General features: G+C 42.3%; 1 protein-coding gene across 2 annotated transcripts in view; it reads left to right on the top strand.

Annotated features, from left to right (window-relative positions):
• The window catches only part of LOC149787414 (SCO-spondin-like), a 75,895-nt gene that overhangs the window by 13,967 nt on the left and 36,482 nt on the right, over positions 1-25,446 (top strand). Inside the window, exon 3 of one of the 2 annotated variants that reach the window (XM_089978025.1) lies at positions 9,893-10,279. The exons of the other annotated variant lie outside the window; for it this stretch is intronic. Coding sequence (XP_089834151.1) covers positions 9,893-10,279 — 387 coding nt within the window. The remainder of the gene's footprint in view (positions 1-9,892; positions 10,280-25,446) is intronic. 2 annotated transcript variants of the gene reach the window in all.

Here is a 25,446-nt window from a genome sequence, read left to right as displayed (position 1 = left end):
GCTGACTCAGGCGTACGACGATGCCACTCAAACTCCACACGCCTATTTACTCGTCGATTTGAAACCTACGACCCCCGATGATTTGCGATTTCGTACCCACTTGTTTCACCACTGGTGCCAAGACGGAGGGCCTGTCCTGTACACGTCTCCGTCCTCGACTTAATTTCATTCAACAAAACAATCTATAAAACCCTCAGACACTTTTCGTCTGTCTCACACAGTGTGAACATGACGTCCCTTCAGTCGCATCTTCCCGTCAAATTGATTCGTGCCTTGTATGGCATCAGTCGAGAAAAAAAATCCACAAATACGGGCTCGTGTCTTAGAAGCTAGTCTCAAAGAAGTCTTACGATGGTTCACGGTGACAGCACGTCAATTACTACAAGGGATCATTCAGATTCCTCATCAAACCCAACGCTTTTTTGATCGAAACAAAGTCGCTTTGACCCAACTGGCCGATCCTCGCATCGACACTCAAACCAAAACACAAATCATTTTGAAACCTGGATGGAGCGGTACTCTAGGAGGGGTCATCATTTGCTCTCTCTTAAGATGGGATCCTAATGTTCCCAAACTTCTTGCCAAGAAAAAAGTCAAGCGAAGCTCCAAGAAGAAAAAGAGCCACGTTGCCAAGACCAAGTCCCCAAGGAGACCCGTGTCTCCAAGAACTTCTCCAGTGGCGGGACCCTCCTCTTACCAGACACCTCCCCGGAAAAAGAAAAGCCCCCAGAAAAAGAAACAGAGAAAAAGTCCCCAGAAAAAGAAAAGTCAACAGAAGAAAACTAGTCGCAAGAGAGGCACTTCAGCCAGGACGCAACCTTACACTCGCAAACCACGACATGCAACGGCGGTGACCGCGTCTCCGGTAACCTCAGGTTCATTCACTTCTCCGTTGATGACACCAAGAACTGAAGAGTACTTGGAGAAGTTGATCACACCAAGAACTTCTCCGTTGATAACCCCAAGAACTTCCCCAGTGGCAGGACCCTCCAATTTAGTGGCAGTGGCCGCTGCTCACAAAGTACCTTCTCCCAAAATCAAAGTCCAAGAGAGATCGGGCATGCTACAAAGTTTACTAGATTTATCCAAGCAAGAACTGGCTCGGTTTAGTCCGTTGCGTACCGCTGCACGACGTGTCATGCCTGTCCTGAAGTTGATACGACGTAAAGACAATCAGTGGCGACGCGTTCCAGTATAAAAAAGGCCTGTGACCAAGTAGGGGTATCAGTGTTTTTTGGTGCTGAAGACTCAAAGATGTCACCCTCCAAAAAACATCCATCTTCTAAAACCCAAGGAAAGAAAAGGAAAGGACTGCCTCCCCGTTTAGTCAAACATGGGGACATGTTATCTGTCCTGTCCAAAGCTTCTACACCCCTACGAATAAAACTCATTCAATCAGCCTCCAAAGAGGTCATCGATACCGTGTGCGAATGTTGTTTGAACGTCTTGAAAGGCACGATCCCTTTGTCCAAACACAAGAAACAATGCTTAGGCAAACATTGTCACGTTCTTCGCCAAATGGTTCAAAAGAAAATCCCCATTCGTCAAAAGAAGAAGATGTTGGTCCAACGTGGAGGAATTTTACCCCTCTTGTTAGGCCCATTGCTGAAAGGAGTCTTGGGAACCATGTTGGGAGGACTGGTGGGAGCAAGATAAAAGGGACCTCTGAAGTCCCAAGATCTCAGAATCGACCCCTGACAACCCCATGGAAGGACGAAAACTAGCTTTAGTGCCTTACAAACGATGGATGGAATACCATCGTTGGCAAGAACAACGCACCCCACATTTACCTCCCAATCCCAATTTGAGCGAGATGTCCCAGTTACAACACGAATTGCAGTCCTTGATGGATCGCCAAGATTTGTCCGAAACAGAAAAATCGCAAAAGTACGGTCAACTCTTGCAACGACTGCAACTCTTTCACCAGAAATCCTCAGACAAAACAGCTCTTCCCACTCTGAAAGATTTTAAGACCTTGATGAAAAGTCCAGCACCATCACCTCTACAACCACCACCAGTGACCAAGACAGAAAAAGGAGAAGAAGAAGGGTTTCAAACTCCTCCAGAAAAAGTACTCAAGTTAACAACACCACCTACCTCCAGAATTGGATGGATTAAAGAGATGATGACCACTCCTTCTTCATCAGAAGAGAAAAAGAAGGTGAAGACAGAAGTGAAACAAGAACCGATATCCCCTGTTCAGACATCCTCCTCCTCTACACCTATTGCCGGTCGCACACGCAAAGCATTGCAATCCAAGAAAATACCCCAAGAGAAAAAGAGTAGCATCATCCAAGAGTGGGTGTCTTATTAACAAACAAACAAACAAACAAAAAATGGAACAAGTGTTAGCCAGCAATTACTACGATCCCTCCCATCCTGCAGGCAAACGGACAAAGGCACCTAATTTCTGAACCAAGCTTTCCAAAAAGAATTAAAGAAACGTGACATTCATCTTTTTACCACCGAGGATCCCGAAACCAAAGCCAGCATCGTGGAACGTTTTCAACGCACTTTGAAAGAACGCATGTGGAAATATTTTACGCATCACCACACTCTGAAGTACATCGACATCTTACCGCACCTGGTGCAAGCGTACAACCAATCTTACCATCGAAGCATTGGACGTGCCCCGCAAGAGGTGACTCCCGACAACGAAGTGTTGGTGTTTGAGCCCCTGTTTGGTACGTCCCCGACGAGGGCTGCCCCCAAGAAAAGTGGAGTGTTGGCCGTAGGAGATTGGGTACGCATTGGCAAAACCAAACGCACTTTTGACAAAGGTTACTTACCTAACTGGACTACCGAATTTTTTCGTGTCACTGGACGAGTGCATGGCCGTCATCCTGCCGTCTATAAATTGGAAGACATGAACGGAGAAGTACTCAAAGGAACGTTTTATTTGCCCGAGTTACAACGTGTCACCAAAAAAGAAGACGACGTGTACGACATCGAAAGCATTCTCGAACGCAGAACCCGTAAAGTGGGCAAACGACGTGTCAAAGAAGTCAAAATACGTTGGAAAGGATATCCACCCAGTTTTGATTCTTGGATCGACGCTTCGCAAGTCATCGACTATAAAAAGAAGTGACCATCATGCCCTTTCACACAGACGCAGCTACTACTGCTACCACTCCCTCACCCAGTTCTTCTCTGCAAGATTTACAAAAGTAACCCTTGTGGGTGTGGTGTGGAGAACGTGTGCCTAAAACACAAATCGCCTTTTTCTGCCAAATCTTCGTGGTGTATTGTGTCATCGGGGCAGCCATCGCCAATTTGAGTTTGCAACAAGGAGACAAACAATTGTGGACCATTTTATTGAGCAGTTGCATCGGTTACCTGCTTCCCAATCCGTCCCTGTACGGGAACAACGGGAACCTTGTGTCCAGTGCCAGTGTCAGTCACCACTCCAACAAAAACAACAACAACCCCATTTTGGACGGAGACACGCCTCTGACGTCCAGTAACCGCTTCTTGATGAAATTTCCTGAGGGGGGTAAAATCATCTCCATTTTATTTTGTCCTGAATTGTTTGACATGTTGGGCGGAGACATGGACATGAGGATGGCCATTCTTAAGAAAAACGAATTGCCAGTCATTTCCGACAACGATTATTTTGCCAAGCTATTTCGTTCCCCAGTAGAACTGAACCAAGGACTGAATTTGATCTTTGTGTACTCCGATGTGGTGGAGTATAACGTGGTGGGACACACCTCTGTGCCGTTAATGCGTGTCATTTCTTTCAAAGTGGATTCTGTCACGAACGCTGACGAGGAAGGTGGAAACACTTGCCACGTTCACCGCGAATTTGTACATCCTCACTAATTGCCTGTCAGTAAGTCTTATTTGGACACGGTCAACATTGCTATAAAAGGAGATCTGGGACAAAATATTCCATTCACCAAAGGAAAAGTCACGGTGAAACTCCATTTTCGAAAACGGTTCTCTCAGGACTCGTAAGTCATGTATCCAGTGTAGCGAGGGGTTGCTCGACAGCGAGGACACGGTTTAGGAGATATGTTAAAATCGGGTTTTCGTTCGGTGGCTCCGGTGTTGAAACCGATGGTGACACGCGGATTGCACGCCTTGAAAGATGCCGCACTGACGCAAGGCAAAGAATTTCTCCAAAATGTCATCATCGACAAACAAAACCCCAAATAAACCTTCCTGAGGGCAGGCAAAAATGTCTTGCTGCAAACGGGTAAAGACCTTTTGGGCCGACGATAAACACCTATAAATGCCCTGCACGCTACCGCGTCAGGCATTCAGCAAGGACAAGGCAGAAAGAGACGACGAAGAAAACACCCTTTCACCAGACTTCACACGTCTAAAGCTAGAAAGACAAAGAAAAGAAGAACCGTTCGAGACTTAGACGTTTACGATTATTGAAAAACAGAAAAAAATGATGCACCGAGAGTCTTGCGCCTGCTCCAAGTCGGAACTGGATCTGTTTGCCATGCCCCCCACCATGATGACCATGCAAGAATCCCAGTGGGTGGAATTTCATCCCGTCTCCTCTTTGACGGATTCCGCTCCCATCGAGTTTGAAATCAAAGGACAGCCCGAAGAGTACATCGATCTGAATAGCAGTTACTTGTACTTGAAAGTGAAAGTGATCGAACCACCCAACGCTAACATAGACAATGATGATGCAGTGGCTCCCGTCAATAATTTCATGCATTCCTTGTTTAGCGAAGTGGACTTGTACTTGAATAACAAACTGGTCAGCAGCAGCATGGATACTTACCCTTACCGAACGTACCTGGAAAATCTCTTGACGTACGGAAAAGAAGCCAAGAACACTCATCTGGATGCTTGCGTGGTATGGAAACCTGACAAAGCGACTAAGTTCAACAGCATTACAGTTGCTGGGGATGCTCAAAATACAACGGGATTTGTAGAACGACGAACGAAAATTCATCTAAGTCATAGTTTAGAACTGATGGATCGCTTGCATCTAGACATGTGGTCACAAGAAAAGTATTTGCTGAACGGTTTGGATATCCGCTTGAGACTGAATCGCAGCAGTGCCGCTTTCCATTTGATGGCTGCTGATGGTTCCACTTACAAAACCAAAATCGAAGAAGGCAGACTCTACGTGCGTCGTGTGGAAGTGTTACCTAAAGTGGGAAACGACGTCAGTCAGACGTTGAGCAGAACGACCGCCAAGTATCCGATACGAAGAGTGGAAGTGAAAACGTTCACCATTCCTGCTGGACAGCGATCGATGATCGAAGATCATCTGTTCCAAGGACAGTCACCCAAACGTTTAATCCTTGGTATCGTCAAGAATTCAGCCTTCAACGGAGCCTACCATGAAAATCCTTTTCAGTTTCAACATTACAATGTGTCCAAGACTGAAGTCAGTCGCGATGGCAAGACCTTGTGTACCCGACCCTTTGAGCCTAACTTTGGTGCCGCGAAGAATTATTTGAGATCGTACTTGTCCCTGTACGAAGCTACCGGACAGTTAAGAACCAACACCAGTCATGGCATTTGTGGGCTTTCGATTTCACTTCAGACCAACGCAGCGACGAGGGACATTTCCACCCTATAAAATCCGGCCAGATTCGTGTGGAAATTCAGTTTGCGAGTGCACTGCCCCCAGAGAACACAGTGAACGTCATCTTGTATGCAGAATTTGACAATACCATAGAAATCAACAGTTTGAGAGAAGTCATTCTAGATTATTAGAAGCTATGGAAGACTGTTATCCCTCTTTACCTAGTGGAGAAACTTTGAAGATGGAATGTGAGGAGACCGTGGAAGAAGAAGAAGAATCCCAAGATGAAGAAGTTATCATGATGAAGTCAAGATGGCCAGAACAAGAAGCCCATTTAGTCTCCTGTTTTGCTACAGTCCTGGCAGATATAATGAAAGAATTGATCAAGGAAGAGTGCTATGGATGTCACAACGATCATCCCAGTCAAATTCAAAACGACAAATGTCTGATGCTGAGTCAAGAAGAAAAATTGGACGAATATCTGGACAAAGCTTGGAATCACATCGAGATAGAATTCGTGTTGAACGAGTGGTATAAAGGCCTGGATAAACATTCTTCTCCTCCATTAACGTCTCTGGAGTGCCGTCGCATCGAATCTCTCTTGGACCAGAGTAAGAAGTCGGAGCTAAACGCCTTTTCTTTTCAGACATTTTCAAGCAAAAAGTCAGGATCGAATTGATCACTTATCATTACCTGTGAAGAAAACAGCCACACAAATAAATGGATACCTGGGAACTTTATTACCTTTTGAACCACAGCTCGTACACGGCTTCTTGGAATCCTGTCGTCTGTGCAAAAGATGAACTCCATCATCGTAAACCTCAAGACCATCAAGCTTATGTGATCAACACGGACGACAGTCATCTCCCAGGAACCCACTGGGTAGCCGTCTACTTTCCTCAAGAAGGATGTGTAGAATATTTCGATTCGTATGGATTGCCTCCTTTGGAAGACGATATCATCGACTTTATGAGAAGAAATGCTCAGACCAACCAATTCAATAATGTGAAATTACAAGGCACAGATTCCTTGGTGTGTGGACAATATTGTGTGTATTTTCTGCATCATCGCAGCCTGGGCTATTCCTTAGAACATTTAGTGACTCATTTTGATCCTCGTTCTTCTTCTAGAAACGATGTGAAAGTAGATCAATGGTTTTGTGACCATTATGCTTATCTTTTGTCTCAAGCTAGGAAACGTAGTGTCCATCAATGGCCTAATGACTTCCAACAATGGAAATCACAATTTCATTCACAACGTTGTCAACCCTGTCCAAAATAATGTGTTAGTTGAAAAAAATGTTTGTGATTTGAAAAAAAATGTTTAATGTTATATTGTTTGATTATTGTTAGTGTTAAGTGATTCGGAATAAAAATGTTGTGTTTTGAAGAAAAAAATGCCTTTGTGGTTTGTTTGGCTATAGGAATGTTGATTCATGCTCTTTGACTTCTTACTATCCCTCTCATGACACTCATTGAACGTTCCGGCTCGAAAACCATGTAGGGATGTTTTCCTTCACGTCCGCGCTTTGACTTTAAAAATACCGGGGTAGCCTCCAGTCTAACCATCCATTGTTGACTTATCCTCCTGCGAAGATGTGCTCCAAACTAGCTAAGCTAAACGAAGCCTACGTGAATTTGCATAGGGTCAGACACAGTCTGATACCGAAGCCAGAAGAAATAGAGAATGTGAGAATGTTAAAAGTCACTGAAGACCTGAGAGAAGAGCTCTTCAGAGAAGAAATGAACATTGAGAAAGAAGAATGGACAGAGAAGTACAGACTTCAGAAACAACGAAGAGAGCAGCAACAGCAACAACAGCAGCAGCAACCTGACAGAGGCTTTGTCGATTGTCGTATCGACACCAAAGAGTTCTTCTTCTCTTTCCGAAGAAGCAGACCTATCGTCAGAAAGTCTATCCTCAGAGGACGTCGCATTCTTAGAAACTAAAAGATTGCCATAGCAAACAAAAAAAAAAAAAAACAGCCCTTTTCAGGGCTACCCATACCTCTAGAAAAGAAATAACAATCGATTTGCCAATGTGTGTATGTAGAGTAGTGTGAATATAAACACTCACTCTTTTCTGGTGTGATTGTATATATTTATGTGTGTGGGTGATTGTAAGCGCTCAAGTAAGTTTGTGTGAATAGTAGATTATGATCATGTTTTTTTGCTGTTTGACGTGCGTGGAGAGTAGATTTGGGGTTTGATCTGACTGCTTTGCGTATGTGGATAGTATATTATTTGTTTAATGAAATTTTTTAGAATAGTGATAGGTAGTATAAAAAGTCAGTGAGTGTTTCTTTTAGGTCCGCGCGTTGTTTGGTGATGATCTAGGTAATATAAATTTTGTTTTAAGGGAATGTTTTCCTTCACGTCCGCGCTTTTAGTAAAAATTGAAAACTAATCGTCAGTTGGGCTACCCATCGTCGACCTGTTAACAGCAAGACAATGAATACAAGAATTGTAAAGCATCTAGAACTCCAGATGCACCTGGAATATGCCAGGCGTATAGTGAATGAGCTGGCTGCAGAGGCCATAGTAGAAGAGGCAAGGATAAAGAAAGAAGAGGAGGAGAGAAGACAGAGGGAAGAGGAGGAAAAGAAAATAGGAGAGAGGAGGTTGTATAAAATTCCAGAGACAGAGGATTGGGCTGCTGAAGCCAATCATCCTCCCTCTGCGCTCCCAGTCAAAAGAAGAGTGAAAGGAGATTGGAGTAGAAGATGTGTGTGTGGTGCCAGGCCTGGAAGGTGCCATCATTAACCAGGTGCCCTGGAGTTAAAAACAAACAGCCCTTTACAGGGCTACCCAAGCCTTTAGAAAAGAAATAGTAATCCATTTGCTAATGTGTGTATGTAGAGTAGTGTGAATGTAAACACTGACTCTTTTTTCCTAGTGTGAGTGTATGTGTTTATGTTTGTAAGCGCTCACGTACGTTTGTGTGGATAGTAGATTATTGGATTTTGTAAGCGCTTAAGTTGGTTTGTGTGGATAGTAGATTTGGGTTTCATTTTAATGCTTTGCGTGTGTGATAGTAGATTTGGGGTTTGTTTATTGCTGATTCGCGTATGTGGATATTAAATAACATGAGATGAGAAAAGTAGGGGATGTTTTCCTTCACGTCCGCGCGTTGTTTGGTCATGATCTAGGTAACATAAATTTTGTGTCTTAGGGGGATGTTTTCCTTCACGTCCGCACTTTAACTATAAGAACCCACAAAGTTCGTCATTCACACCATTCTGCAAAGAATAAAAAAGAAGATGGCTTCGAACCACCTTGATAAAATGAAAAAATTGCAAGACGTCCTGGACAATTTGGGCATGATGGAGCAAATGTTAGTTAGGCTAAACGAGGATCACTATTCTTATAGTCCCCATCGAGTGAAGATGGAGATTAACAACTTACGAAAACTAAAGGAAATCATCAGCGATCTGTTGAAAGAAATAAAGGAGGAGAAGGAAGATGAAGAGGAAAGGATAAGGATGAGAGCATGGAACGAAAAAATTGAAAACGAAGAAGAAAATGAGAAGAGGAAGAAAGAAGAGGAGGAGAAGAAGAAAGAAGAAAAAAAGAAGGAAGAAAAGAAAGAAAAGAAGAGAAAAAGTATAGGACAGAAAATAAGAAGCTGGTGGAGAAATAGAAGAAATTAGAAGAAGAAAACCAAAGGCCCTTTTCAGGGCCACCCACATTTCTCGAAAAGAGATAGACTTTCAATTGCCTACCCCTTTTTTATTTTTTTTCCCATGTTAAATTCCCCTTGAGGCTAGAGTGACCCATGATTTTTCCCCATGTTAAATTTCCATTGAGGCTATAGTGACCCAGGGGGTTCTGTAATGCTAATTCCCATTGAGGCTAGGGTGACCCACTTCACTACTACCTAGTAATTAATTCTCATGTATCTACACAGTCATTCCGGATTCCTATGAAAGAAATCAAGGTATATATAATTAATCATAGAGAATTATAAACATACACCAGACAGAACGGAAAGTGCTATCCCTGGATTCATATTGAAGAGATATTGATAATAGTAGGCAGAATTAATATTTTAATACAAATAATACTATCATACGGGTTAGAGAATTTTTAGTTCGTACTCTACGGAGATTCGAACCCAGGTCTACGGACAAACGGCACCCATCACCTTGCCTGCACACACGAGCCCATATTCCCTCACGACTAACACATCTAGCGGACCTGGGTTCGAATCGCCGTAGAGTATGAATTAAAAATTCTCTAATCTGTATGATAGTATTATCTGTATTAATATATATATATATATATATATATATATATATATATATATATATATATATATATATATATATATATATATATATATATATATATATATATATATATTATATATTTATATATATAACTTTTTCGTCAGGAGTTGAGGATCCTTGTTGGAGGAAAGCTATTAAAATGGACCCATTTTCTGCGACCAAATTAAGAAATTTGTCCGTTATTTTCGAGGACGATGGAAGCGTAAACGTTTGTACGGTCATTCTAAGTGCGATGGACGGAAACCTATTTCGTGCCACTATATACATTAACAAGACAGTCAGTTATACAAATGATTGTGAATACGACTATATCCATCTTGGCAATGACCTAGGCAGGATACACCTGAAAACATTGACGTCATATAAATTTTGTGGCGACGTTGACGTCAGAGAAGAAATTGTGTCAAGAGATTCCGACATATGGGTGGTGTTTAGCACGAGGATTACCCGTGAATTTTACCATCAGATGGACATAGCTATAGCTCCCAAAGGTATAGTCTTTATTGTAGGTTATCTTGATTTCGTTTATTTATTTATTAGCATAACATTAGTTGTGCGTGGCGACATAGCGTCATACGTGAATTAACATTAACCTATCGGGTTACATTTGGCAACACTTGTTGGACAAGGAGAAATCCTTCGTTAATTTTTTTTTATTTGGTTTAACATGGGGATTGTATTATAGCGTCAAAAGTTGTTTAGGGTCAAACGTGCGTTTTGAACGAACATGGTCATTAATGTTACATTGGCTTATCTACATTCCAAAACATAATATATATTATCCAGCAACCTACTTTCTGATTACATTCCAAACATACACCACTACTACAAAAAGAAAAGAGTTGAAGCATTTGCACCCTATACATACATGCACACAAACATTATCATAGCAGGGTAGGAAGTTTTTCAGGCACTCTACTTAAACACTCGTACATACTATCGCACATCAGAGAGAAGGGGTAAGGAGTGTTAAGCTATACTATTTTTGTGTGGAAGATATGGACATGCATAAAACATGTACATAAATACAGATGTTCGGCAAATGATTAATTTCTCTGTATTCTAGAATCTGGGTGGCCCTGAAAAAGCTCGTTGGGGTTGTTAACTAACTAAGAGTGTTAACACATACCACACCTAGACTGCCGGTCCATACACCAATGCTCTCTTCAGACATCCTTGCCTTTCCACACACACTTATCTGTTCCAGATAGCAATTTCCGTAATCTTGGTTGTGGACCATACTGCCTTGATGCAGACTAAGTAGTCTGGATGGAACAGAATAGTGGAAATGATGGTCGATGGCTCTAGTTTTACTCACATCTTGTCAGGTTGTCTCGAGAACAGATGACACTGTAGGAGAACTTATATATATATATATATATATATATATATATATATATATATATATATATATATATATATATATATATCACGCGAACGAGGGTTCTGACTATTTACCATTGCGGAGGAGTTTGAGCACAATACCTATCTATGACATAAACAATTAAGAAAAAAGAAAAAGTATGGGGTGGGTCTGCTGCGGATACATCCAATGCTCGGAGTGACAGCAGCTCAGTTAATACCACTACCAATGCAAAGAAGCAACGTTGGAAGAAGGAGGAGTAGGACTTGGCCGTTGAAAGGGATTTAAGCAGTTAAAGCTGATGATGTCAAGACCATTTATTCAGTTATTCAAAAAGACAGTAATCCATTTCGGGACCACCCATCAGTCTTAGAAGATAGATAATACTCAATTATTGAGAAATTAACTCAAACTTAAATTCCTTCCCATGATTCAATTATTTACGTGTGTCAGTGTGTGTAGCTGTCTTATCCATACTAAACGTTTAAACAAAAGTCAAGATAAAGAGATAATTACGTTTTTCTTTCATATATTCTCTTTGAATACCTATGACAACGACAGTTCATAACACATAATCAAAGTTCATTTTCTTCTTTCTTTCTTTCACTATCTCCTTTGAATTTCTTTACTTGTATGGGTTCTACCTCTTCAGTGTATTTTAGTTGTCTGGATAAACGTACACAGTGACATTTAAAGAGCTCAACTCTCGGTGTCACCAGAGGAAGCAGCCAGTGTTATTACATATATGTGGATTCGTTGTAAGAAAAATATTGAAACGCTATGCTAAGATGACGATCGTTTGGAACTCTCCATCAATCACGACAGCGTAAAGTCTCCTGTCTAGATCTGGTTTATTAAAACGGCAGAATGAACACCTTTACCGAAATCGTCTACAACGTTGAACACGTTCATCAATCCAATGACGGGTTTAGCATCACCAATGGAAAAGTCGCTCTTCACGTGACTTACATTTTACCTCCTAGACGTAGAGACCCAAGAAGAAATCGTATCGCAGTAACGCCCAAATTGACAACTCACAAGATTAAATTTGCTTAGCTGTGCCGTCGTTGTGTGTCTAGCTTATGCCATGAAGAACGATACAGTAGAATGGAAAAGATAACTGGAAAGCATTCGACAATCGGACAGAACCTCTTTTGCAGATAGAAGGCGTTTTAGAAGAGACAGACTGTGTCATTCCTGAAATGCAGAAACTTCAAACGTGTTAGTTCCTCCTTGCTCTACTTGCAAGCGCATGTTTGTCAGTCAGAATAATTACGAACAACATCGCATGAAACAACTTCAGCAGCAGGATGTGCCTGTGAATTATTGAGATCCAGCTCTTCTTCGGGAAATTGTACTCCAATCAATATGCGAAAGGCGCGTGTTTATCCGGAAATAAAAGAAGCTATTTTTTCTGACAAATTCATGGACTTTGAGCATAAATGTTATGGTAAAAGTATGAAAACTGGAGGTAGACCAGCGCGAGTAAAATAAAAGAAGAAATAAGCGGATTTTGTCTTCATTTACTCTGAATGAATTTATGAGACTAACATTCACATCCCTAATTCTTGCGTATCTCATCATCCTTGTGTATACAAAAAAACCTGTAATTTTTCGCTCTCCAAGTATAATAAGATTCCAGGAGGACGAGGAAAAATCTTTCGGGGCTCCGGTACTCTTCCCGCTTTAGACGAATGGATTTTAGACAATACCGATGACACTTTGAGCGAAGAGGACACCCAGCATTACGGCGACGGCCGTCGACGTGCTACATTCATGGCTCACTATTTCTGCGGAAACGACCGACAACTTGTTGTTTTGTTGTTGTTGTTGTTGTTGTTGTTGTAGGGTTTAACGCCATTTTAAGCACAAGATAGACTATACATGGCGGCCAGTATAAATTGTGAAGGAAGAACCTTAGGAAAACCCTGGAAAGAACCACTGACTCACGAGATGGTACTGGCAAGCTTTCTCACATACCCATACTGGCCGAATCCGAGACTCGAACCCACGCAGACAGAGGTGAGAGGGCAGTGATCTGTAACGGTGAGCGTTTTAGACCACTTGGCCACTCGGGATCCCTAATTTGTTTTAAAGTATTATTCAGAACAAGGCACCTATGTCTCCGTCAGTCACCATGAACGGAGCCAAATTCATTTAGATGAAAGTGGGAAAAGTACAGTTTTAATAGTCCATAAGTTATTTAGAGATGCCTTTGAGAAGAATGCCTAAGACATTTGGAATGACAGAAATGGCAAAAGGCTATTGTCCATGTTTTTCAATACGAAGGTAATCTACACCATTTGCCTGACGTTCGGTACTACGACAATGACTGTAAGCACACACAACAAAAATAAGCATTATCCGCATGTTACCAACTCGTTAGATCGATTTGACTTTCAAAAGTAATTTTGAAATTTTGCCGATTTGATGTGGTCATTTTGTCATGGAGGTATCAATCTTTCAAAGGAAGCAATGAGTCGCCGTAGCGGAAGAAAGCTGGTCCATTCAGAACGTTGCCGTTGAAATTTTAATGTCATATGTCCAGAATTCAAATTTCATGTGTTGCATCAAAAATGCTTGTTCTTAAAGTTCCATTTTCTAGGTCGAGATTTTAGATTGCATGTGTTGAATTAAACAGTAATGGCCGAGAGTCATATTTTCTATGTCGAGGTTTTAGATTGTGTCGTTTGAATTACACGGCGGTTGTTGAAATTTCAATGTTATACGTCGAAAATTCCTAATTTACGCATTGGTTCAAAGAGTTTATGTTGAAAGTTACATTTCATATGTTGAGTATTTAGATTTCATTTGTTGAATTACACAGCGCTGGTTGACAATTCGATGTCCAATGTCAAGATTGTATATGCTGAATTACACGGCCGAAGCTGAAATTTTAATGTCATATGTCTAGAGTTTTAATATAACATGTTGAATCACATTGATTGTGCTGGAAGTTCCATTTCGAATGTTGAGTTTTTAGATTGTATCTGTTGAATTACACAGCGATGGTTGGACATTTTTTGTGCTTGTCAGAGTTGCTATTTGTATATGGTAAAATGATGTGTTGGTGTTAAAAGTAACATTACACAATATTCACTTTAACTAAACAAAATAATATAGAGCATTAAGATACATCAATCGTTTATTCAGTTATGAGGCGCCATTACATTTCATGCATTTACAGTTTGAAAGTTACCATTCACAGGTCGAGAATTACTATGAATTCCTTCGCTAGAGGTCGCTCTCGTGAACGGGCCTCGTTATTTTTAAACATGGAGGCTGCTTTTCGTTGCAGTGAAATTCAACGGATGAAATCTAAATACACGCCATATGAAATGGAACTTTCATCACAAACAGTTAAAATCACGTGTGAATTAGGGATTCTCAACATATGATATTGAAATTTCAACCACCACTGTGTAATTCAAAATATATAATGTAAAACGTCTACATAGGAAATAGAACTTTAAACCACCACTGTATAATTCAACATATAAAATCTAAAATCTCGATCTAGCAAATGGAACTTTAAGGACATGCAATATGATCCAGTACGTGATATTGGAGGTATCGACATAGGACATCGAAATTGCAACTGCAACTTTCTCATTGTACAAACTTTTGTCCGCAACGGCGCCTCATAGGAAGCTTGTACCATCGGTAAAGCGCGTGGAGTAGTCTACCGAACGAAGTTCAAGCACAAGAAGAAACTAGCCATTATACACCAATCCTAGTTCTCAGTCAGCCGTCGATATTTCGCAAAAGCATTGCGCTGGTCTGTTACTTGTGTGAAGCGAAGATAAATGGATACAAAACGATTGAAACGGCCGAGAAAAGAAACTTCGGATGGCTCTCTGTGGAAGGCTGGGATTTAGAAAGATTCCCAGACAACGTATGAATTCCATGGATGTTTATTTCATGGATGCCTCTCTTGTTTTCTTCAACGAAACCTGAGAAGTACTTTCTCATAGTTCACCATGGAAGAAAACATACCGACGACGCATGATGTTAGAAGGTCAATGATACCAAGTGAAACAAATGTGGGAACACAATTACAATCGACGTTTCAAAACTGATGCAGAAACTAGGCACATTGTCGGAAATAAAGACGAGTAGTGAAGGGGGATACTTTACGTACAATGGGAATTAGCATTACAGACCCCCTTGGGAACATATACGTACAATGGAAATTTAACATGGCGAAAAATCGTGGGAACATATACGTACAAGGGGAATTAACATGGGAATAAATCGTGGGTTAATATACGTACAAGAAGAATTTAACATGGGAATAAATCGTGGGTCACTTTACGTACAAGGGGAATTTAACATGGGATTTTTTTTTTTAAATTTAAAAAAAGGGGTAGGCAATGGAAAGGCTATCTCTTTTCGAGAAATATGGCTGGCCCTGAAAAGGGCCTTTGGGTTTATGTTAATGTATTCATTAACATAAATGGCACCGCATTGGTCTTCTTCTTGTCCTTAGGCTGCGTCTCACTGTTGGCCCGTAAATTAGCACTCTTTTCAGGCATCCTTGCCTCTCCACGTAGATCCTACGTATCCACAGGCTGGTGTTTGTCCTGTGGACAACGGTCCACTTGGATCGGACATACATGAGCAAGTCTGTCCGAAACATCATGGAAGACACAAGGGTGGATGACTCAACTGTGGTCCACATCTTGAAGCGACGAGAACAGGTGAATCAATGCACTTAACTGCGCTTATTTATAGGCAGAGGTAGGATTGAAACGGATTGAGTTCATTCACCAATCCGAACACGCGTTACAGAATTCAGTCAGCCCGCATCCAATCCGAAGAGAGCAGTCTGTGACGTCACGTAGTCTATATAGATTCGCTAGCGCTTGTGTGCAGTCAATCTATGCGACAGTGATTCAACATGACGGAAACTCAGAAAACGATCCAATGGGGTGCACCAGCAGGGGAGACCGCCCAAGGGAACCCGGACTTACTTTCAGAAGAGGTGAATTGGGATTTTGTGGATTTTCTCTCCTCGCAAGAATTTGTTCCGGAACCTTCGTTACCTTCTTCATTACCGCAAGTGGAGAATTTTAGACAGAGACAGAAAGAAGAATTGGAGAAATTTATACAACGACAAAAGGAAGCGGAACAGGCTTTTCTCCTACAGCAACAGCAACAAGAAGAAGAGGTAAGAAAAAAACAACAGCAACAACAGCAAGAAGAAGTAGCAGCAAAGAAACAAGAGGGTGAAAATCAAACGGTCACGGTACTGTTGGACATTTTAGCGGAGTTAAGAAGTCTGAAACAAATGTATCAGACTTCTTTATCACGACCGAAGAGAATACGACCTTCCCGAGCTAAACACGTCAACCCTGTGACTAAGCCTACCGTACCACCCTTAGTGATTTCAACCCAATCATTATCATCATCATCAACATTACGCAGTCCAGAAGTAGGCCTTGGCCGTGGCAAAGGCATAAGGCAGTTAAAGTTGATTGCTTAAACTCACCCCTACATCATAAAGAGAAAAAGGCCCTTTTCAGGGCCACCCACATTTCTCGAAAAGAAATACAATTTCAATTTGCCAATAACTCAAAAAAACCCACCCATTTTACCCTTATAGTACGTGTCTGTGTATGAGTGCGTGAGTGTACGTTCTTATTTTAAAATCAGAACTAAAAGACTCTTACCTTATATCATTAATTTATTCTTTTATCCCTTTTTACAATCCAATTCACAATTCACAACACAACACTTTAATAAAAAGTTCATTGACTTCTTCTTTCTCCTTGTTTAGTCTCTCTGTTTTTTGAATTTCTTCACCGTCTTTTCCTCATTTTCTTCCCTTCTTCTTTTCTTCTTCTCCTGTTTCTTTGCCTCTTGTAAATATAATTGTCTTTTTTCTTCCTCTTCTTCCTCTGAAGAATCCCTCTCTTCTTCCGAAGAATCCCTCTCTTCTTCTGAAGAATCCTTCTTTTCTTCTGACTCCTCTTGTTTCTTTTTTGGGCAATCTGGAGACCAATGTCCTTTTTCTTTACAATAATAACAGGTATCTTGACTTTTGTCCTTTTTAGTCCCTGTTTTTGTTCTTTTTTGACGGTCTGGACACTCTGAAGACCAATGCCTTTTCTTCTGACAGATATAGCAAGTATCTTGACTTTTATCTCGAAAGGAAGGAGAGTAGTCCGTAGGCTGGTCTGAAGAGAATTTTCTAATGACCCCTCGCAAAGCTCTGACGAAACGTTCCATCTGGTTAGTCTCTTCCATCGTTGTGCTCGGCTTGAGAGTGAAATGAATAGTGAAAGGATAAGACACACACCCTTTTATATACGCTGGTCTGCTATGACTATAAAGTAGCTCATGGTGTTTGAACTTGAGTCATTTGACTTTTTGCTTTCAAGATGAAACGATCCCATTCATTCGAGAAGAAAGAAGAAGAAAGTAAGAGGCAGAAACGTGATCTATCGCCTCGAACCAGGGCTGAAATCTTGGCACAGATTCATGCCAGTGATTTTGAAGAGGACATGAGTGAACCAGAATTTGAAACCTCTAAACCAAGTTCACCACCCTTAGTCAACCCTGAAAAATACTATTCCATTCGAGAGACGGAAAAGCGCTCCTCTAGAAAATTTAGAACCACGGCTTACAAATACACGGTGAAGTTTAAAGATTTCAAGTCCGAAGTACCGTTAGAGAAAGCAGAAGGGTTCATCACCGGAGTGTGGGATTCTCTGCTCACTGCACTCAAGCGACAATGTCAACCCAAAGAAGACGATCGCTTGAGACTTTCCATACAACACGACGGTTTGAAATCCCCTGTTTGGATCGAGTTTAGCACCCCTGCAGAATTGACTGCTTCCTAAGTCATGGACAAGATTCAACACGTACAACAATCTAATGATCAGTTTGACATCACCGATGGTAAAGCCACACTGGACATGACCCACGTCTCTCCTCCTCAAGGGACAGGACGCAAAAAGATGTTATTGGTGGACGACCTTCGCAACACCAAAAAGAGTCTCGTCCGAATTAACAACCCTCATGACCAGATGTGTTTAGCCCGTGCCATCGTGGTGGGACGAACCTATGCCAACAAGAACGACACGGTAGAATGGAAAAGAACCTGGAACACTATTCAACGTTCCGACCGAGCCAAACAACGAAACGAAGCAGAACTCCTGTTACAACAAGCTGGACTGTCCAAAGACACACCCTGTGGCATTCCTGAGATGCAAAAATTGCAAGATGCCCTAGCTCCACGCTACACCTTGAAAGTGCACCCTCAAGAAATGCGCGGGCCTCTGTTGTTTCGAGGCCAAGATTTTAAAGACGGAAAATACATTCATGTTTATCATCACGATGACCATTTCGATACCATTACCAGTATCACCGGATTCCTGGGATACGGTTATTACTGTGAGAAATGTGACCATGGTTATAACAATCGAGAGCAACACAAGCATTGTGGATCGAAATGCACAGGATGTTTGGCCTCTTCACCCTGTCTGAGCGAAGAACCAGTGCCTTGTTCAACTTGTCTGCGCACGTTTGTCAGCTCTACCTGTTACCAACAACATTTGAAGACGCAAGGTTCACAGAAAAAATGCGCTTGTCAACTCCTGAGATTGTGCTCTACGTGTGAACAAGTCATACGTACCAATAATACCAAGGCACACGTATGTTCAGGAAAGAAAAAATGTCACATTTGTCACCACATCGTGGACTTGGAACACGAATGTTACGTGCAAAAATACCAACCCCCAACAGAGAAAGAGGACGGTCACAAGAAGAAAGGCAATTTCATCTTTTTCGATTTCGAATGCATGCAAGATACTGGCATTCACATTCCTAATTTCTGCGTGGCTCATCGAGCGTGCGAGAAGTGCATTCAAGAACCTATCTTCAGTCATTGCCCTCACTGCAGCAAGATTCCCGGAGGGCGTGAAAAAATCTTTCGGGGACCAAACACGTTAGCCGATTTTGCCCAATGGGTCTTAGACCCCGTCGACAAGACGTGGAGCCAAGAGGACATCGAACGTTACGGAGATTGTCATCGTCATGCCACGGTGATGGCTCACAATTTTTCCGGATACGATGGACAGTTTCTTCTCAGATACTATACGGAACAAGGCACCGAGCGTCCTAAAGTGACTTTGAACGGAGCCAAAATCATTTTCATGCAAGTGGGACAAGTACAGTTTAAAGATTCGATGAGCTATTTGGCCATGCCTTTGAGTCGAATGCCTAAAACGTTTGGAATGACAGAAATGGCTAAAGGGTACTTTCCAAACTTTTTCAATACGGAAGCCAATCAACATGCCGTTCTACCCCATTTGCCTGAGGCTCACTATTACGACCCCGACAACATGCGTACCGAACAACGAGAAGCTTTCTACGCTTGGTACCAGGCTCATGCCTCTGACCCCTTCGACTTTCAGGAAGAAATGTTAAAGTATTGTCGTTCCGACGTGGACATTTTACGACGTTGCTGTGGAAAATTTCGAGAACTGTTCATGGAACACGGAGGGGTCGATCCTTTGAAAGAAGCTTGCACCATTGCCAAAGCGTGTTCCTTAGTGTATCGACAACGATTCATGCCTGAAAACACCGTAGCTGTCATCAGCCCTCAAACGACCCACTATGTCAAGCGTCAATACTCGGTCAAAGCCCTACGTTGGTTACATTACTTGTGCGACAAGGAAGACAAGTGGATTCAGCATGCCCGCAACGGAGGGGGTGAAAAGACCATCGGAACGTATTCGGTCGATGGTTGGGACTTAGAAAACCCCAAGATCGTGTACGAGTTTAACGGTTGCTTATTTCACGGATGTCCCGTCTGTTACCCTGACCGTGGCACTAAAAATCAGTTTTTGCAACGAACCATGGAAGACTTGTACCAGGACACTTGTCAGCGACGCCTAAAGTTAGAACAGCAAGGATACCAAGTGGTGGAAATGTGTGAACACGAGTACGATCACCGTATGAAAACCGATCCCGAGTTTAAACGCCTCGTGGAAAGTTACCAGTTCATGGACCCGCTGAACCCGAGGGATAGTTTGTACGGAGGAAGGACCAATGCCACCTGTTTGCTGTACCAAGCCGACGAAGAGAAAGGAGAAGAAATCAAATACTTGGACGTGTGTTCGCTGTATCCCTACGTGTGCAAATATTGTCGCTTTCCTGTAGGGCACCCGCAATTGGACGGAACACATCGACCTGGTCAACATTCGACAATACGAAGGCTTGATCAAGTGTAAAGTTTTGCCTCCCACGAACCTATACCATCCCGTCTTACCTCACCATTGTCAAGGCAAACTGATGTTTCCCTTTTGCCGTACTTGTGCCGAAACGCGCAACCAAGACCAACCTTGCCATCACAGCCAGGAAGAACGGGCCTTGACGGGAACCTGGGTCAGCGTAGAATTGTTCAAAGCTCTGGACATGGGATACCAACTGTTAGAAGTGTACGAAATTTGCCACTTTCCCAAGACACAACAATACCACAAGGGTGACCCCACGCAGAAAGGCATTTTCGCAGACTACGTGGATGCCTTTTTGAAACTGAAGCAAGAAGCCAGCGGCTATCCTTCCTGGTGTCACACTCCCGAAGACCAAATACAATTCAAAGAGAAATACTATGCACAAGAAGGCATCCCTTTAGACCACATCGAGAAAAACGAAGGCAGGCGATCGTTTGCCAAAGTGATGTTAAATTGCTTGTGGGGTAAAATGGCACAACGACCGTGTTTACCCAAGACGGAATATTTGACAGAACCTTCCCGCTACTTCCAGATGATTCACGACAAAACCAAATACATGAAACACGTGGACGTCGTTCGAGAGAATTTGATCTTGGTCAATTACGAAGAAGATCTGGACTTTGTACAAGACGACCCTTTTGGAAACGTCATCATTGCGGCTTACGTGACAGCCCATGCTCGCTTAAAATTGTACGAAGCTTTAGAACTGTTAGGGGAACGCGTCCTGTACTTTGACACGGACAGTTGCATTTACATCCATCACCCGATTCAACATCACCCTAACATCGAAGGAGACCGTTTAGGAGCCTGGACAGACGAGCATCCCGACGACAAGATTCTAAGTTTCGTCAGTGGCGGTCCCAAAAATTACGGCTACGAATACCGGGACAAACAAGGAGAAGTGCACACGACGTGCAAAGTGAAAGGACTGACTCTGAATTATCGTACCAGTCGAGTGGTCAATTTTGGGGTATTGAAAGAAGCCTTGCAATCGGGAGAGGATGGAAACTTTAAAGTGACCACCTATCAACCGAACAAGATTGTACGTTTACCCACTCACTTCATCGTCAGTCGACCCTTGGAAAAAGTCTATCAAATTGTATACCAGAAGCGAGTGCGACTTCCCAATCATTTCACCTTACCGTATGGACACGTCGGTATTGGTCTGTATATAAAAAAGGAACCCTAGGCAAGATCGATAGTTCATTGTGACTACCAAGACCGAGCGATCAAGATGAATACTTTGAAAGAGGCATCGTTCCAGTTTGGGGATTGTAAAAAAGTTGTATCTTCCTCTAGTGTGACTAATATTGGATGGATAAGACCCATGCATTGCGACGGAAAATGTCCGGAAGGAAACTGCGATTGTCCATGTGGTTACCATTGTAATTGCGTAACGGAGTTTGCAGACGAGTGCGATTGTGAGCCTTGCGATGGATACGATGCTGTACCTTGTGACCTGAGCGATGCCGTAAAGCATCATGGGAACTTTAGTGCCCCTACCCCTATCATGGAAAGTGATGCTGTGCGTGTCAAACCTGTGGGATGCGAAAGCGATGCTGCTCGTCCTCTTGGACATTTTACTGGGTTTCGTTTTAAAGGGGAATGTTCACCTTCACGTCTACCCCCCTACGGATGTCATCCAGCCCTGAGCAAACTCCTACCCATGTCACTCAACCCTCATCGAAACCAACCTGTGAAAGACGAATATTCGTTTCCTGTGCGTTTGTCAGAATACTGCGACTTTGAAAATCGTCTTCAATCGTTCAAAGGAAAATGGCCAAAGTATCTGGGAGGACCGACCCCTGAAGAATTAGCCAGAGCCGGATTTTTCTACTTGGGCGAAGGAGATAAAGTCAAGTGCTTCAGTTGCGGTGTGTCACTTCACCACTGGGAACCGCAAGATTCGGCCTACGTAGAACATGCTCGATGGTCACCGAATTGTCATTACTTACCCTTAGTGGGACCGAGACATTGAAGTAACTTACCATGTCGTTGACGAAGAAGAAACCAGATTGGCTAGGAGTCAAATGTTGGACATCACCGAGACCAGTATTTAAACTTCATTTCAAAAACGATATTGAATCATTACCTAAAGAACTGCAAGAGAAGATTTACAAGGAAGTTTTGCAGGGGTTTGCCAGAGTGAAATCTCAATGGGTCACTGTAGAACTTTTGTGTCGAGAAATTCATAAGAGGAAAGTGAAAAAAAGTCAACCAGTGTGTTAGATTTCTTTGGGTCAAGGGTGCATTCCTCCTATTGTATCGCTTTAGACCGTTTACATCAAAAGAGTTCAGTGACATTCTTGGACGTTACCCTGAATGGCAGTGGTCAGAAATTACTCACTATGTGGATTACTTTTGTGACTTGTACGGACTGACCTATTCATGAATACTTTACAAGAGAACATTCGTGCTTTGCCTGTGGAGTTGAGAGAAAGGATTTACCGAGAGCTGGTCAAAATACAAGTGAAACGTAAAGAACAATTGCATCCGTTACGTCACCGGTGTTTGAACCACTGGTACCTGAATGCTATACAAGGACTGATTGAGTTGAAACTGTTCCATTGGACAGACATTGATCAACGACCTCCTGGTTATAAAAAGGAATGGTTTGGTATTGACGATTCTATCTACTACATTGTAAACGTACTGCATCGAATTCCAGAGGAAGAGTTAACGAATTACCAACATCTTCAACATGGTGAAAGAGGAAACTTCTGAACGAATTGTAATGTGTAGATTAGTGGTGAAACGATTTAGATTCGACAATGAATTAAAACCATGTTTGTGCAAACAGTACATTTCTTGTGTCAGACCAAAGAGGATTTAGTATGACCTATTCATGGATACTTTGCTAGAGAACATTCGTGCCTTGCATGTGGAATTGAGAGAATGCATTTACCGAGAGCTGGTGAAAATACAAGTCAAACGTAAAGAACAATTGCATCCGATACGTCACCAGATCTTTAACCACTGGTACCTGAATGGTATAAGAGAACTGATTCGTCAGAAATTCTTTCAATGGTCAGACATTGTTCAAAACTTTGAGGTCGCTAATGATCGACATGTTCATGATTATGGTTACTTCGAGATTCACCTAGTGCAAGGCATTGAGGAAGACAAGTTAAAGGATTACCAACATAATTTACGTGGAATCTACTTAGAGGAAGAGGAAACACCTAAACGAACTCTGACGTTTCGGTTACAGTATGCAAGATTTAGATTCCCTACTGGAGAACGAAGATCTCTGGCTAGAAAGTACGTGTATTGCATCCAAAAAAAAGAGAATATAAAAACAGGCTGCCATGCCACGGTTTCTGTCACATGTCATCCAACAGATTCCGTGGAAGGAACTCAATGACCATATTCAAACCGTGGATCATTACCATCAATTATTACAAGAACTGTATCCGTTCAATTTGGGACGACAAGTGGTGTGTGTCTTAGTGACTTGTTTTTTTGGGATTTCGTTTACCAGCCGATTCTTTGTGGACTCTTTACGATCAGTACTTACCACCTCCATGGCCTTAAATGGTCACGAAAAACTCCTTTTGCTCAAAGCCTTGCGTTTTCATCTGGATACTTCTCGACCTCAACAGGAAAAAAAGATTCGTCAACTTTTAGCTACCCAAGACGTGTATGACGATGTGTGTGTAGCTTGTGACTTACATCTCCATTGGACAGATGTCCGTGCCTGGAAAGAATGGGGTTTTGAGGCTTGGACCCAAGAAGTGGCCCAGTATGCACGAGAGTTGTTCAAGGAAAAAAGTTACTTTTCAACCCGTGTTAGTGACGGTGCCAGAAGAACCCGTCACCCAGGACAGGACTGTCGTCGACAGACTTGAAAGACCCTTTCGGGAGGACACTTTTGTGACCTTACCCCCTACTATAGAACTGGTTAGAACATTACCCAAAACATGTTGTACAGACACTTGTTTTTATTCCACGTTCATCGTTATCATGTGCCTTTTATCCTTGTACTTAAGCCTTTGGCTTTTATGTATTTTTGTCTTTCGTATTCATGTTTGATAAAAAAAAACATTCAATAAACGTGTTCTGAAAAAGTATATAAACTCTTGTCTTGTTTGTTTTCGTGTCAGAAGTGACATTTCTCACACCATGGCTACCTCTACTGTCTCTGCTCCCTCTTCCTCTACTGTCAAAGTCATCGACGAACACTTAGATCGTGCCAGTTGGGAGGCTTTGTATCTTCGCCATCCCTTTAACATGCTCATTGCTGGACCTAGCGGTTCAGGCAAAACCGAATTCGTCAAACGTTTGATCGAACATAAACATCATTTGATCGATCGACCCCCTCAACGAATCGTGTGGTGTTACAAAGAGTGGCAATCGGCGTACAGCCTCTTGCGAGAAAGTCAAGGCGATTCCATCGTGTTTGTGGAAGGCATTCCTAAAGAAGACGATGGCATCGTCTCTGACTCCCGTTCAACCCATTTGGTCATTTTCGACGACATGTTAGGAGAAGACGAAGAAGAAATTAAACTGTAGTTCACGCGCAAAGGGCATCACCGTAATGCCAGTGTCGTTTACATCACCCAAAATTTGTTTTAACAAAGTAAAGCCCATCGCACCATCAGTCTCAATGCGCATTACGTGGTCTTGTTTAAAAGCCCTCGAGATAAATCGCAAGTGCAAGTCTTAGCCAACCAGTTAGGGACGCCTTGGCTGACTCAGGCGTACGACGATGCCACTCAAACGCCACACGCCTATTTACTCGTCGATTTGAAACCTACGACTCCCGAGGATTTGCGATTTCGTACCCACTTGTTTCACCACTGGTGCCAAGACGGAGGGCCTGTCCTGTACACGTCTCCGTCCTCGACTTCATTTCACTCCCCATCAAAAAATCTATAAAAACCTCAGACCCTTTTTCGTCTGTCTCACACAGTGTGAACATGACGTCCCTTCAGTCGCATCTTCCCGTCAAATTGATTCGTGCCTTGTATGGCATCAGTCGAGAAAAAGATCCACAAACACGAGCTCGTGTCTTAGAAGCTAGTCTCAAAGAAGTCTTACGATGGTTCACGGT

This window comes from Sinohyriopsis cumingii, chromosome 12 (assembly GCF_028554795.1).
Source record: "Sinohyriopsis cumingii isolate HCF-2022 chromosome 12, ASM2855479v2, whole genome shotgun sequence".
Classification (NCBI taxonomy): domain Eukaryota; kingdom Metazoa; phylum Mollusca; class Bivalvia; order Unionida; family Unionidae; genus Sinohyriopsis; species Sinohyriopsis cumingii.
The sequence above is the reverse complement of the archived record's forward strand: the minus strand, read 5'-3'. Positions and strand labels throughout refer to the sequence as shown.